We start from the raw sequence: 16,549 nt of genomic DNA, 5'->3' as shown, positions 1-16,549 counted from the left end.
CAGAGTTTCTGCTGAAAAATCAGCTGATAACTTTATGGAGATCCCCTTGTATATTATTGTTTGTTTTTCCACTGCTGCTTTTAATAGTTTTTTCTTTGTATTTAATTTTTGTTAGTTTGATTAATATGTGTCTTGGCATGTTTCTCCTTGGGTTTATCCTGTATGGGACTATCTGCACTTCTTGGACTTGGGTTACTCTTTCCTTTCCTATGTTAGTGAAGTTTTTGACTATAATCTCTTTAAATATTTTCTCAGAAACTCCCTTTCTCTTCTTCTTCTGGGACATCTATAGTTCAAATGTTGATGGATTTAAAGTTGTCCCAGAGGTCTCTGAGACTGTCCTCATTTTTTTTCTTTCTTTTTTCTTTATTGTGCTCTGTGGCAGTTATTTCCACCATTCTATCTTACAGCTCACTTATCCATTCTTCTGCCTCAGTTGTTCTGCTATTGATTCCTTCTAGTGTATTTTTCGTTTCTGCTGTTCAGTCACTAAATTACCTATAACAGACTTAAAAATGGAAAACCTTCCAATGTTACTGAAATGAGAGTTAAGATAATCATCAAAGGTGCTATTTTGAATATAGAAGTTGTAAAAAAATAATTAGTTATGCCAGGTTGGATTTAAAAGCAGATTTTCAAAGAGAATAGTTTAAAGAAATATTTTTTAAAATCTCTGATTAACATTGTAAAGTGATGTCTTGAGAGGAGAAAGCTTTCCTTTTTCCAGTTTTTACATGGAATTATTTTCTGCTGTAACCTCTGTCTACTGAAACCACAGCTGCAAGCATCTTCTTCTGGAAAAGGTTTAGTTTCATTGTACTACTCAAATACTTTGTTTATATTACAAATCACAAGATTTCCTGTTGGTCCTCTGTGTAATATTCAGTTACTATATTCTTCCTACTTGTACTATGAATTTATTGTTCCGTCATCTCTTCTGTTGATTCAGTACAAGTATGCTTTGTATTTATACATGTTTTTGATTTAATTTGATATCCAAACATATTCTGGTATTTTAAGGATTTTTTTCAATATGTCTTTAGTTCTCAGAAGATGACTCTTTATGTGCATGAATCTTTTTATTGAAACACCAAGCACAGTCTGTACATTTATCTACTCACTTAGTAAATGCATTTTCAAGATTAAAATGATGGTCAGTAATCATCATGACAGCTACCTGAGCCTTTAATCTAGAGTTCCTACATATTGTTTTACTATTAATACATATAATAATATGTATTAATAGTATATATATACACATATATATATACACATATATAATACTTACATATATGCTTGCTATTAATACTATATATACTCGTTAACCCTTATTACAAAAGTAGATTATGCTCATTGACTGGAGAAAGATTGCAAACTTCAAAACAAAAACAAAAAATTAATTAAATCCAATCTCCAAGCTTGACCAAAGTTAACCTTTGGGCATATCTATCTTCATTGCAAGTAGGGGCTTTGCTTATTTTATTTTTAATTGTTTAATTATACCATTCATACAATATTGTGCTCCTTTCATATAACTTTATTGAATAAACATTAATCCTAAATTAGTGCTTTATAGTATATTTTCAACATGCGTATTCTATTGCCTAAAGTGGCTATATCATCATTTATATAAATACTTACAAATACTTTACAAATTTTCACTACTATATATAAAAATTTTATATATATATTTGTGAATAAAGTTTTATCTATATCTATTGTTTTTTCCTCGGTTTAATCAGCTAGGAATTGAATTACTACTAAACAGGGCATAAGTATGTGAAAGATCTTTAATGCTAATTACTAATTATTTTCTACCTGCAATTTACACTGCTACTAGCAATAGAAGAAAGTGCCAATTTCATTAAACATTTTTAAGGTTATATATTCCTAATTTGTAAAATGAAAATGTCATCTCACTGCTCTAATTTTATTTAGTTCAAAATAATGAGGTTTCTTATTTCCTTTAAATGTTTTGATGCATACATGCTATATTCAAACCATGTGGAAGTATATATAGTAATAAGTAAAAACACCCATAGCACTTTCTCTCTAGAAGAATAGACAGATTGTTGAGTAATCTTTCAGTTCATTTACTAAAGCAGTTACATATAAGTATATTAAAATACAATATTCTTTTTAATCTGGTATATGCTTGTTTAAAAATAAACAGTTTTGGAGATATGCTTGTGTCATTAGTAATGCACTATCATTTTTATAACTGCAGCATGAGATTTTATTTGGTGGCTGGTTCATAGTTTATTTAAGCATTCCTCTATTGTTTGAAGTTAAGATTATTTCTAAATTTCCTTACTACAACCAGTGCTGCAATGAATATCCTTATACTTGCTACTTTGCAGTCACTTATGAGCATTTATTAAGGGGAGATACTGAGATATTATTGCTTCATTAAAGCAGAGTCATATTTTAGTTTGGGTAGATAATACCAAATTGTTCTCCAAAAAGCCTAAGACAATTATGCTTCTACCAACTGCATACAAGAGAACATATTTAATCACATCTTTACCAGTGGTGGATCTAAACACCCTTTATTATTGTCAACAATAGATTGGTAAAATAAATATCTCACTTCTTGTTCTTAATTTATATTCAACTAATTATTTATGAAATTTTGAATCATTTGGTGTTTGTAGACCATTAATGCTCCCCTTCATATGAGGAATAGCCTTTTTTTTGTTTACTAATTTTTTCTTTTTAGTTTTTTGCTTTTTCTAATTTTAGTAATACATTATATAAAGATATTCCTTTTCTTTTATATTTTTATTCATTTCTTAGATTGCATTAACCAACCATTTTCATTTTTAAAATACAGCCACCTTTATCAAGCTTCACATTTTGACTTATCAAATGTGGGGTGTTGCTTAAAAAGGCCTCATCTCCGGGCTTCCCTGGTGGTGCAGTGGTTGAGAGTCCACCTGCCGATGCAGGGACGCGGGTTCGTGCCCCAGTCTGGCGAGATCCCACATGCTATGGAGTGGCTAGACCCGTGAGCCATGGCCGCTGAGCCTGCGCATCTGGAGCCTGTGCTCCGCAACGGCAGAGGCCACAACAGAGGGAGGCCCGCGTACCGCAAAAAAAAAAAAAAAAAAAAAGGCCTCATCTCCAATATTTAAATATTTTATGCTTTTAATAATATTATAATAGTCCTATTATACTGAACTTTTAATATTGATCTTTTAATATTATTATACATACTGATCTTTTAATATTATTATAATTTTATCTGTAATTTAAATGCTTTCATCTGTCTAGATAGTATTTTGTGTCAGAAATGAGATATACATATATTTTCTTATTAAATAGCTGATTAACTCCACCCTATATATCCTGTATCTTTATTATGTTTTTAATTTCCCATATGACATGAGTCTGCTTCTGAAATCTTTATTCCATTCCACCAATAGTTTTCTGTACTGTTGAAACACCACTAGGTCAAAACCAGTTATGAAATTTATATTTTAAAAATAAGAGGAGCGTACTAGTCACTAGAATGATAAAGATGAAGACTTAAGTGGATTAGAAATTATAAAGGGAAGGTAAAAAGTTATCCATCTTTACAAATGATATTAGTAAATGTAGGTAACACTAAAAAATGAGATGGGAAACTACTATAAAAATAAAATAATGTAGAATGTTAAGGGACCTAAGAGTAATATTCAGAAATTAGTAATTCTATATATAGTAACAAAAATCAATCAGGAGATGTAATGGAAAAAAGAATTGATTAAAATTAACAACTAAAAAGGTAAAATATCTATGTATACGTTCAAGAAGAGATGACTTTTTCATGATATAGCAATTAAAAATGAATAAAATGAATAGAAATTATACAGTATTCCTTTTAAAAATGTTAAAATTCAATTAGTTAATGTATAAATTTAATAAATACCCTGAAAATATTAACATGTTTAAATTAGATAAGTTGATTCTAAAATGTAAGATAAAAATACTAATCATGTTTTAACTTGATAAACTGCAAAGTTTATGGAACACCACACATAAAAAAAGTAGCCAATAAATTTTGAGAAAAAATTGTGAAAGATACATTTTCTTGGGTATTTATACATATTTATAGGCTCAATAAATAAAATAGTGCAAAACTTATATGTGAAGAGAAACGCTGAGGAAGTAAATAGAACATTCAGGCATAGACTAAATGCATGTCAGCCAACAAGCGGCATTCCAAATCAGTGGGAAGTGATGGACTATTCAATAAATTGTGTACTAATAGATAGCTAGCTATGTCAAGAAAAACAACAACATTTGAACCATTACCGTATATAGTATATTGTTATAATAATTGTCTCCAGTGAATAGTCTCCCAGTATCAATGGTTTTGGGTAATCCCCTCAAACGTTGACTCTAGCCTAGGCTTGGCTATATCATTTCTTAATGTCAGTGGGACCTGAGCAAACATGAGGCAAGCAGAGAGTTGACTATTTAGAGCTTCCCTTCTTAGAACGCCACAGTCACCTTGCGAGGAAGTCTTGTGTAGCATCCTTAAGGATAGAAAACCACACTGAAATAGGGAGGCCAACCCATCCCAGGTTTCCTTGCTGAGCTCAGCCACCAACCAACCCAGCAGTTGAATGAAGCCACATGAAGCCACCTCACTGAGTATATGGAGTAAGTAAAATATGGTGGCTCATACTTCAGCTTCCTGGGAATGACTCTAAAGCAGTAAATATACTACAGACAGCTATGGGGACATATCTTTCAAATGTAGTGTTTAAAGAGGAAAACTAAGACACAACATGAGATATATATGCCATATCATCACTTATATAAATAAAAATGCAAAAACAAAACAAAACTCTCCCCTTTCCCTCTTTCCCTTACTCTTACATACCCAAGAACACACACACAGGATAATTTTTTTTAATACTAAGTCCAAGTAAATTGCAGAACATATATTATAACCCCTTAACCTGTTAAGCAATAATTATTCATGCAGCTTTAGTCTTGTCTGAAGAAAATGTAAAACATAATGGGAAAATAATAATACAACTACTAGTATTCATCATGTTTGTAACTTTTACTACATATTTCTATCTCAGTTCCATTAATTTAGCAAAACACTATGGACCGAGTGGCTTAAATGACAAAAATTTATTTCTCACTCTTCTAGAGGCTGGGAAGTCAGAAGACAGGGTATCAGCATGGTCAGGTCCTAGTGAGGACCCTCCTCCTGGTTTGCAGACTGTCATCTTCTTGCTGTGTCCTCCCATGGCAGGGAGAGAGATCACCTTTCTAAGAAGTGTCTCTTATAAGGGCACTAATCCCATTCACAAGGGCTCTATCCATGACCTAATTTCCTCCTCAAGGCTTGACTTCCAAATAGCATCACACTGGCGATTAGGGCTTCGACATATGAATTTGGGGGGCGGGGGAGGGCACAATTCAGTCATAGCATTCCACTCCTACCTCCTCAAAATTAATGTCCTCCTCGAGTGCAAAATGCACTCATTCATACCAGTAGCCCCGAAAGTCTGAACTCATTCTAGCATTGAAAGTGTAAAGTCCAGAGTCTTATCTAAATATCACCTAAATTAGATTTGGTGGAGACTCAGGGTATGGTTCATACTGATGCAAAATTCCCCTCTTGTTGTGAACCTGTGAAATCAAACAGGTTATGTGCTTCCAAAATACAGTGGTGGGACAGGCACAGAGTAGACACTTCATTCCAGAAGGGAGAACAGAGAGAGAAGGGAGTGGTGATGATGCAACTCTAAAATGCAGCATGGCGAACTCCACGAGATGCCGAAGTCTCAAGGATATACTCTTTGGCTAGATGCTGTGGCTTCCAGACCCACTGGAGTGGCAGTTCTGCCCCCTGCAGAGCTCTGGGTGGTCCTGTCCCTGAAGCTCTGGGTGATGTCTCATGTCTTTTCAGTCCTAGGATGTGGCCCTGATAATCCTTGAATCACCTCTGGAGCCATTCACCCTTTGCCTTGAAGAATAATGCATGTCCACAGCTGAATAGCTGTATCGTCTCATCCTGTAAAATTCGAGAAGTCAGACAACCTCCCTTCACTCCATCCCATCTCCATCTCCTTTAGTTCAAACTGGCCGCCGTGTTCTTCCTGGTGACTGATTCGTTCTGTGGTTCCACCCACACTAATCTCCTTATCAAGTGGTCGGTCTTCCACACACTAAATGTTCTCTTCTGAGCATGCATTCTCAGTTTTTATATTATGGACACAGAAAACTCTCCACATCTTTATGTTCTGGCTCCTTTTTGCTTAATGATTCCTTCTTCAATTCATCTCTCTTCTCATATTTTTACTATAAACAGTGAGGAGGAACCAAGCCACTCCTTTAGAACTTTGCTTACAAATCTCCTCAGCTGAACATCTAAAATTTCATCATTCCCAAGTTCTATCTTCCATAAGATACTAGAACACTAACACAGCTTAACCAAGTTCTTTGCATATAACAGAAGTCACCTTTCCTCTGGTTTCCAATAATATTTCCTCAGTACCATCTGAGACTTCATCAGAATGGCTCCTACCATTCATATTTCCACATTCTGCTCATGATTTTTGGTGTATTCTTTAAGAAGACAGAGACTTTCTCTCCTTTTTTTATTTCTGGGGCTTCATGAGGCTTGCCTTTAGCATTCCCTCCATGACAATATTGTCTGTTTCTCACATGTACATCAAAACTATCCCAGCCTCTACCCATCACTCAGCTCCAAAGTTGCTTCCACACTTTAACAGCAGCATCCCTACTTGTGGTACCAAGGTCTGTCTTAGTCAGTTCACGCTGTTTTAACAAAATACCAGAGCCTAGGTGGCTTAAACAACAGAAATGTATTTGTCACAGTTCTAGAGGCTGGGAAGTCAGAGACCAGGGTGTCAGCATAGCGAGGTTCTGGTGAGGACCCTCTTCCTGGTTTGCAGACTGCCATCTTCTTGTTGTGTGCTCACATGGCAGAGAGCGAGAGAGATTATCTGTCTCATGTCCCTTCTTATAAGGCTACTATTGAGTAGCCTCATTGATGGAGGCTTCTCCCTCATGACCTAATTCTTCCCAAAGTCTCCTCCAAATACCATCACATGGGGAATTAGGGCGTCAACCTGTGAATTTGGAGGGAGGTGAAGGATATGGTGCACACACATTCAGTACACAGGAGTTATTAAAAATATGTTACTAGTAACTGGATGTTAGAGACATTTTCTGCAACTTTACCAGAAGAAAATGTTATGCAGAGAAGAAATCATTTCAGGAAAAAAAATCAAGAATTTTTCCTTCTCCCAACTTGCACAGTTACACATTTGTTTCCTTATCAATTGTCAAATGATCTCAATTAGAAAAACTAACTGTGTATGTTACAGTCCTCACTCCAGGCAGCTCTATATATTCCCTAGACCTGAGACTCTCAGGCTCCTCAGCCAAGGACATCTGTGCTGCTCTTTTGCAAAACCTTTGCCCCTCTCCACCTTGCTCTGTCCCAGGGGTCTGGCCAATGAGAAGCCTGGCTGGAGGTTGCATGCAGAAGGTGGGACCAGAGTGTATTAGCCCCACTACCCACCCCCCAGCACCTTGTCTGCTGATTTCTAGGAAACCAGATGTTTCTTAAAATGGAAAGTCCCAGATCCTCACAAGACATACCTCTCCGCCTAACTCCTTCCTTCCAGGACACGGCAGTGACAACAGCCTTACTGTTGCTCTCCACACATTACTGCACTATCACTTGTAGTCAATTTACATTGCTTTGTAAACAGTCTCTTTGATTTATTCTAATTAGAATTTGTACTTTTCCTTCTGGGACCCAGACTGAAATGAGCTCTCTCTTCCACTGAAAGCCTAGCATAGCAAAAGTTAGTAGCTGTAGCAAATTAGTAATTGTAACCCATCTTTTCTTTGAAGAGTTTCCCCAAATACTCTTTGCAAGTCAAGACACATAATTATAAGCACCCCACTACTTGACATAATTATCTTAAGGACAGAAACCATTTATTTCCTCTCCATTTCCTTCCTAAGGTTTTATGAAGTGTACTGCACACAATAGGTTGTGAATTATTACTGAATGTGATCACACAGCCTCTAGAACCCAAATCATGCCTAACCTGGCTCCTCAGGGAACCTGTTTTTCACTTCCTTTTCTGTCTTACAGGTACACAATGGACACTTGGGTAATATTTTTTGATTGATTAATAAGATTCTAATTTGTTCATGTCTTTGTTTTATCTTCCTTTTCTCTTCCCACCTCTGTGCTCACAAATTATTTCTCACTCTTCTAATTACTAACTCCACTTCTGTTATGTCACCTCTGATCCATTTACCAACTCTTACATGAAACACCTCCTCTTCAGAAGAACAGGTAAGGTCAGGGAAGCTGCTATTTTCAGATTTTCATGTTGTTTTCCTAAAAAAGTTAGGGAGAGCAACCAATCTTGTAAAATGCCATCTTAATGCCCAGTTGTCATGTTTTTCCTTAAGCTGTTAAGCTCTTCAGCAAAAAGGGGAGGGCTTTGGTATTTGAAATACGGTCTGTAGTCCATGTGATGTGCACAGAAGTCTTAATAAATCCGTTTATTTCTGTATGCCCTGGTTACTCACTAGAAGTGATAGAACTTTAGACACTATATTAATTCTGTCTAGCGATTAGACATCCTGAATATAATAAAATTAAGTTACGTATTTATGTCTCAGTTTTTCCTAGAAGAATCAAACTCCCTACACAACAGAAAAATAAGGTACCAGAGAAGGAAGACAATAGGGGATTTAGTGATCAGTAATACCTTCTACTTCATGTTTTAAGAAAAAAAATTAAAAATGAAAGTAGGGAAGAAGTAAAGTAGCTAAAATCTTTAATACAGAATTCGCACAATATACTTATAAAAGTCAGGAAGGAGGGCATCCTGGTGTTCATTTCAGCTTTTCAACCTGTGTGTTGAAAACAGAAAACTTCAAAGTATTATCATTTCTCAAACACATCTAAGCATTAGGCCAATTCAGAAACCGTCCTTGCCCTAGTTATAAATCTTTACTAAATGTGTCAATTCTACTTCTGTGCTTCACCTCTTTCAAATGTGAATGTGACCACTCTTTAGGAACAGGTGTATTTTACTGAGCTGTTTATGCGAAATTCAGATAAAAGCTAAATCCTCTGGTACTTGAGTAGGAACAGCATTCAATCTTTTCTTACAAGGGTCAGTCTGGGATAATAGAAAACAACTAAATATAAAGGAATTCATAAACTAGTGAATGATGGCTCATGTCAGCTTTATGGTTTGTGTCCATGAAAACTCTGTGCTAGCTGTAACACACTGGGGGATATTTCAACAGCACATTGTGTGTGGAAGTTTATATATTAATTGCAAGGAGAGGAGATTATAATTTTAGTTTCTTATCTGTTAAGCATGTCTTACCTTCCAGTTGGAAAAACAGGATACTTATCATCCAGTTAGGAAAACAAAGTATTAATAATCCTGCTCGTCACTTTTTATGAAGTACTAATTATTTACTTGATCCTATGTTTTTGATTTAGATTTTCACAAGTAAAATCTCAATACAACAAATTCCTATGCCTGTTCAAATTTTCTTGTTCTGAGATTTTATTTCAAAGAATATGCTTTCTACAATTGAGGTATCAGAAAATTCTGGGGAAATCCTTTTATTCAGATATGGATTGCAGGAATTTTTTTTTTTTTTTTTTTTTTTTTTACTAATAAGGCATAGTGTCTGGCAAAACCAATACTCAAATACACCCAATCCCCACTTACTGCTTCCCATTTGCATCCATTGATATACATGGAAAGATTAGTTTTAAAATCTGGGGAGGTGCAGATGACAGGGTTTGAGGAAAGAGATCATACAGGAATGGAGAGGAAACATCAGAAACATTTCCCAGGGAGAAAACCATAATTCAAAAAGATACATGCACCCAATGTTCACTGCAGCACTATTTACAATAGCCAGGACATGGAAGCAACATAAATGTCCATCAACAGAGGAATGGATAAAGAAGATGTGGCACATATATATAATGGAATATTACTCAGCCATAAAAAAGAACAAAATAATGCCATTTGCAGAAACATGGATGGACCTAGAGATTGTCATACTGAGTGAAGTTAAGTCAGACACAGAAAGACAAATATATATCACTTATATGTGGAATCTTAAAAAAAGCGTACAAATGAACTTATTTACAAAACAGAAATAGAGGCACAGATGTAAAAAATAAACTTATGGTCAGGGAGGAAAGGGAGGGAGGGATAAACTGGGAGATTGGGATTAATATATACACACTACTATATAAAAAATAAAAAAACTAATAAGGACCCACTGCATGGCACAGGGGACTCTACTCAATACTCTGTAATGACCTATATGGGAAAAGAATCAAGAAAAAAAGAGCAGGTATATGTATATGTATAACTGATTCAGTTTGCTGTGCACCTGAAACTAACACAACACTGTAAATCAACTAGACTCCAATAAAAATTTAAAAAAAAAATACTTCCTAGCTTGTAGGATGGGGACTTGTCCTTAGTGGTTAAGTATTAGAAGTCACCTTTAATGAGAACTGTCCAGGGGGGCATCTGTGAGGACTGTGGGGAGAGGCAGTCCTATATTATGATTCAGGAGATAAAATAATTGTTTTTCTGCAAATCTTTGGAGCAGCATTCACTCTAAGCTTTGGGGTATCACTACTCTTGGCACTGACCATGGCAAATTAATACAGGTCATTAATTACAATTATGAGATTCCTTCAGTAGCATCTCAGGTCATGGATTTGAAAGCAGGACAGGAGCAGAATATCATTGCAGATGCTGTGGGGTGAGTGACTTAAAAGCTGCTTTGTGAGATTCTATTTGGGGGCTGTCTAGTGAAAGAAATGGGGAAGTCATTCGTTACTCAAATGCAAGAACTGTAGCCTGGTCTTGTGGGATGTGGAGGTCATGGCACAGTTAATCTTTATTAGGCTGCATGATGTTTCATTCATGTTTCTCTCTAAGTATCTGTTCTTTCCCCCTCTCTGCCAAATCACTTCCCTTGCAACGCTCCTGAATTGCCATGACATACACTCTGACTGCACCTCTCCATGTCCTTAGAGACCCAGGTCCTAAAGTCAGCCGCAAAATGTTCTGTTACTTTTAGTGGAAGTCCTTGAGTAAGACAGGTATCGATTCCAAATCTCAACATTTGTGCAGAGTTCAAAGTCACCCAGTACTCCCTGGCCACCTGCTCCACACCCTCCCTAGGAACTGAAACAGCATCTCTGAGAGATGATGGAGTGAGCTCGGCTACCCATGTTCCTAACAACATGAGCGATTTGGTGATTGGGCAAGGTGCGCACTGGACATAGATCCTGTTGATACAAGTGAAAGCAAGAATAAAAAGGTGAATTTCTATTATCAAAGTGACCGCTGTTGGGCTTCCCTGGTGGCGCAGTGGTTGAGAATCTGCCTGCCAATGCAGGGGACACGGGTTCGAGCCCTGGTCTGGGAAGATCCCACGTGCCGCGGAGCAACTAGGCCCGTGAGCCACAACTACTGAGCCTGCACGTCCGGAGCCTGTGCTCCACAACAAGAGAGGCCACGATAGTGAGAGGCCCGCGCACCGCGATGAAGAGTGGCCCCTGCTTGCCACAACTAGAGAAAGGCCTCGCACAGAAACGAAGACCCAACCCAGCCAAAAATAAATAAATAAATAAGTAAATAAATAAATAAATAAAGTGACCGCTGTTGAATTTACAAATGGATAAATCTCATCACATTTGGGTAATACCGTATGCTTATTTTTAACACTGTGAGAATACTGGCTATACAAAAAAATTAATCATTTGTTTTTGTTTTTCCATCCATGGATTATAATAGTCTGTTGTCCCATAGGAAATATTATATTTGACACATAATGGGAAAATGATGCTACTTAACGTATAAAGCATGGACGAGTTCTATTTGTTGAAAATATACTATTTTACTGGTAATAAACACACATTTATTCTCCAAACAAGGTACTTTTATCCTCTTCCTGCTGATGAGGAATCTGAAACTCATGGAAGTCAAGGACTTTATATGAGTCAAGGACTTTATATGAGGTCACATATCTATTATATTGAAAAACTGGGTCATGAAACTAAATCGGCTCAGATTGAAAACACTTACTTCATCCAAACAAGTTCTCTGAATGTGAATCACCTCATGACCTCACTTTAAAGCATAAAAACAGTAATTAAAGTTGAATCTTTTTATAAAATTTATAATGAACTAGATTGATTAAACACTCAGAAAAAGAAAATAATTTGGTAAAGAAAAGAAGGCTCTCACTCGCTTCACCAAATCTGGCAACAAATCCACACAAGGCCGTGCCGAGAGGTTACAATTTCCTAGTTACTTTATTTCCCAAATACACGAAGTCATTTCAAGAATAAGTTTTAACTCTCTCATTTCTCATAGTCTGCAACTTCCTACACACATTCTGACAGACATTAGACAGACTATGTTAGGCCTAGTACTATGCAGGATTTTATTATACTAAGCAGACATGAAAGTTGAGAGCCTTGTAAATATTAATCACAGACTAATGAACAGTGGGAGACTTCAGAATATCAATCTGTACTGGGGGAAATTTTGAATTAGAGACACCACTTCCTACCAATAAATCAGTAGTGAAAAATTGAAGGCTTTCTCAATGCATCTGCTTATGTAGTTAGATCTCTAGTCCTAAAGGAGCATACAGTGTGGATGCCAAAGGGATGTCATTTTATCACCCCACATGGGGCTTTTGCATTTTTAACGGAACCATTTTTAAAAACTGTATTTACCTCCAAAAGAGGCTGGATTGTATCACAGGAAACTTGAGTGCATTCTTCAGTATCGCAGTTAAACTAGTTCATGAGTGGTTAGAGCTTGTCTCCTTCTTCCTCTTTAGCATTCAAATACCATTGCCTAAAGGTAGCAGAAGACCCCAGGTTAAGAGGAGAATTGAAATGCCAAGACTTGACTGGTTTATGTCTTTTATTAAATGTGAAAATTACTGCTTTTGCCTCTGAGCACTTATGCCATATATAACAAAAAAAAGACAGTATCTTCCATCATAATTAACAATTCCATAAATGACACCAGACACAATGATACATCTCCACACTTACATGTCCTTAATGACTGTCAATGAATGGAAGTACATCCCTTTCCAATAGCCCAAGTTCATTATTTATTAAGACAAGTATGAGAGTGGGTAGTGATAATTAGGATTTTATGATATTTTTGATGCCGATAACACAAAAATAATGAGACTCAGTTTTCAGGTTTTTGTTTGTTTGTTTGTTTGCTTATTCTTTAACATTCAGGTAGTATTTAAAACCTGCACTAGGTATTCATATTTTAATGGGAGCATTTAGAAGTGATTGTTAACAATATAAAGGTCTCTTCATACCATTGTATTCAGGACTGAAATTGTATCCTGAATAGGTATAGTATGAGCTTTGTTTACTGGAAGGACACAAGCACAGTTATTAGGGACACAAGAAAAAATAAAGATCCCATAAGTCAACCAGAAATGGTGCATGTCATTTTGAAATACAATAGAAATATTACTTTCAAAATGATTACTTTATTCTATTTCAAATATATATATATATATATAAAGTAATAGTTACTAAGCAATAGTGTTGCAGAATACTATAATTAAGCATTAATCACTCACAGTTTTTCAATTCACTCAAAACTTCTAGACTCATTGAAAGCAGGGTGAGTTATGTTCACCTCCAATATATTCCCAGTTCTTTGGGTTTAGTGGTTGTTCAGTAAATATTTAAGATATCTTTTTAAAGGAGTAGATATACATGGTAGCTTTTCTTTTGTATAGAAATATTTGTACTCTCTATAGTGAGAGCAGTCTCTTCACAAATGTTCAAATATATCTAAAGTTATAATATAGTTTCCTAAGTCTATGTAATGCAATAACATAGAAGCAGTTACAGTCTTATGTCTATTTTAGTAAAATATCTGTGCTTATGTACTTCATGACTTACATGATACAAGACTGATTCTTTGAAAACATTCATCTTATTTTTTCTACAATATTAAAGGTCTGTGTTTATTTATATTTTGAGCTTGCCATGTGATTATATTTAAAATTTTAAGGATTATTACACCGAATGCACCATATTTCTGTATTATGTATGGAAATGTTAATTATTTTTATAAAAATTAAACTTTGTTTAAGAATTAGTATACTGAAAATGAATTGCACAGGTGACAAAAATAAAAATGGCTTTCTTTAGAGTTTGTTTTGTTTTGCTTTGTTTTAATACTCACAGTAAAGTCATCTTAATTTTCTTCATTTAGGAGTACAGTCAGTGTAACATAACAATACTTTTCTGATCTTTATTTTTAAGGAATTTTTGGAAATATTAGGAGGTGTTTTAATCAATATTATTAACAAAAACAAAATAAAAGTCCTTTACAATTCTGTTGTCCAATATGCATTTTGGATATAATTGTGTATACTAGTTTCTATCTCATTTTATCTTATTTAACCTACTTATTTTTGCTAGGAAGCCACTGATGTTATAGGTCAGTGTTTCAAAATGTATTTATACCCTGCAAAAAACCAACCAAACAAAAAAAAAAAAACAAAAAAACAAAACCAAACAAACAAAAAAACCCACAAAATATATTTACCCTTGTCACAGGGACTTTTGATAATTTACAGCTAGCATTCAGGACCAAAAGCACTGAAGTAATCAAAGAGGTCACCAAAACATATTTTAAAATATATTTATTTTTTAATTGAATTTAATAGAAAAATGCCATAAATCTCCAAAGTTCATCATTGTTCAATATAAAATAACCGATACAATGCAGGTATATCATTAAAAATTATAAGAGTATTTGCTTGGCAAGGATGAAAATTTTAACCTGTATTTGAAATTTATAATAAAATAAATGTTAAAAGCAAAGGTAGTTAATCAAGATGATCCTAAAATGTAATAAATAGAAGGATAATAGTTTTATACCCCTCCCGAAAAAAATCTACATCTGTTAAGGTAGAGAGGCAGCTTAAAATGAGAAAAATATGGATAATTATCTAAATAGTGATGATTGTCAGATTTATTTGAAGGTCATAAACAATATAAGAAGTAAATGAAGTGAGTGAAAGCGATATATATTCAAGGCTTTTATTCTTGCTGGCTTTCTAGCAGTTAACAAAGTTGATTCAATATCAATAGCTTTAGAGACATGCAAAATAATGTTTACTTTTTGACCCTCTAGAGTAAAAATAAAATGTGTTTTCCAATTAACTAGATATATCACTTTTAATTATTTTGCTTTCTACAGCATGAGCTATAACTGTTTGGCTGTAATGAAAGGATGACCCAGAGGAAGGAGGAAGGCAGCAAGATTTAAAGTTAATTCTAACACGATTGGGCCACCAGTTGCTGCATAGCCTGACAATTAATGCCTGGGCTGTGATGGCCCTTTCCACCTGCCCACAGTGCATTTCCTTCTGGTAACCACCCCGGAGTTTCCTGTCTAACTTTGGTTTTCATCTTTGCAGGTTTGGATTTATTCTTCATAAAGATGAAGCTGTACTACAAAAGATTGATCTTGAAACCATGTCATACGTCAAGACCATTAACTTGAAGGACTATAAGTGTGTCCCTCAGTCGCTGGCATATACACATTTGGGAGGATATTATTTTATTGGCTGTAAACCCAACAGCACTGGGGAGGTTCCCCCACAGCTCTTGGTGGACAGTGTAACTGACTCGGTCCTTGGGTTCAACAGTGATGTGACAGGCACTCCGTATGTCTCTCCAGACGGACACTATCTTGTCAGCATCAGTGATGTGAAAGGTCTCGTGAGGGTCCAGTACATCACCATCAGAGGGGAAATACAAGAGGCTTTTGATATTCACACAAACCTGCACATATCTGACCTGGCCTTTCAGCCATCATTTACGGAAGCCCATCAGTACAACATCTACGGTAGTTCAAGCACACAGACTGATGTGCTCTTTGTGGAGCTCGCCTCTGGGAAGGTTAAGATGATAAAGAGTCTTAAGGAACCACTCAAGGCAGAGGAATGGCCTTGGAACCGGAAGAACAGGCAAATCCAGGACAGTGGCTTGTTTGGTCAATATCTGATGACCCCTTCGAAGGACTCTCTCTTTATACTAGATGGACGACTCAATAAGTTAAACTGTGAGATCACTGAAGTTGAGCAAGGAAATACAGTCGTCTGGGTTGGAGATGCCTAGGAGCCCTATTAAACAATTATTAACTGAAGAGCTTTCCAGTACACTGCACTTAATCCATGGTTTAAATTTACAACTTACATTGCTTAACTTTTCAAGTTTGTATCCTAGGCAAACATAAGTTACTTGGGTGGCCCAAATAAAATAGATTTTTTTTTTTTTTTGGCAAAGAAATACACAATTAGTAATATTGGTTGATTAGAAATATTTAACGCAATATTTAATGAGAAGCTATTATACATCAATTACAAGAATCAGATCTATAGTTATGTTTTAAGCCAATAAAATAGGAATTTAAATACTTACAAA

The 16,549-nt window shown here is 35.5% G+C and overlaps 1 protein-coding gene across 3 annotated transcripts in view; it reads left to right on the top strand.

Annotated features, from left to right (window-relative positions):
* Nucleotides 1-16,307, top strand: part of FSTL5 (follistatin like 5) — a 786,036-nt gene extending 769,729 nt beyond the window's left edge. For 2 of the 3 annotated variants that reach the window (XM_024126650.1, XM_024126649.1), the window contains one exon: nucleotides 15,541-16,243. In XM_024126650.1, the coding sequence (XP_023982418.1) occupies nucleotides 15,541-16,243 (703 nt within the window). Of the gene's footprint in view, nucleotides 1-15,540 lie in introns of all 3 variants that reach the window. The other variant, XM_024126648.1, reaches the window with a different exon arrangement.
* The last annotated feature ends 242 nt before the right edge of the window (nucleotides 16,308-16,549 follow it).

This window comes from Physeter macrocephalus, chromosome 7 (assembly GCF_002837175.3).
Source record: "Physeter macrocephalus isolate SW-GA chromosome 7, ASM283717v5, whole genome shotgun sequence".
Classification (NCBI taxonomy): Eukaryota; Metazoa; Chordata; class Mammalia; order Artiodactyla; family Physeteridae; genus Physeter; species Physeter macrocephalus.
Note: the sequence above shows the minus strand (reverse complement) of the source record. Positions and strands in the feature narration are given on the sequence as shown.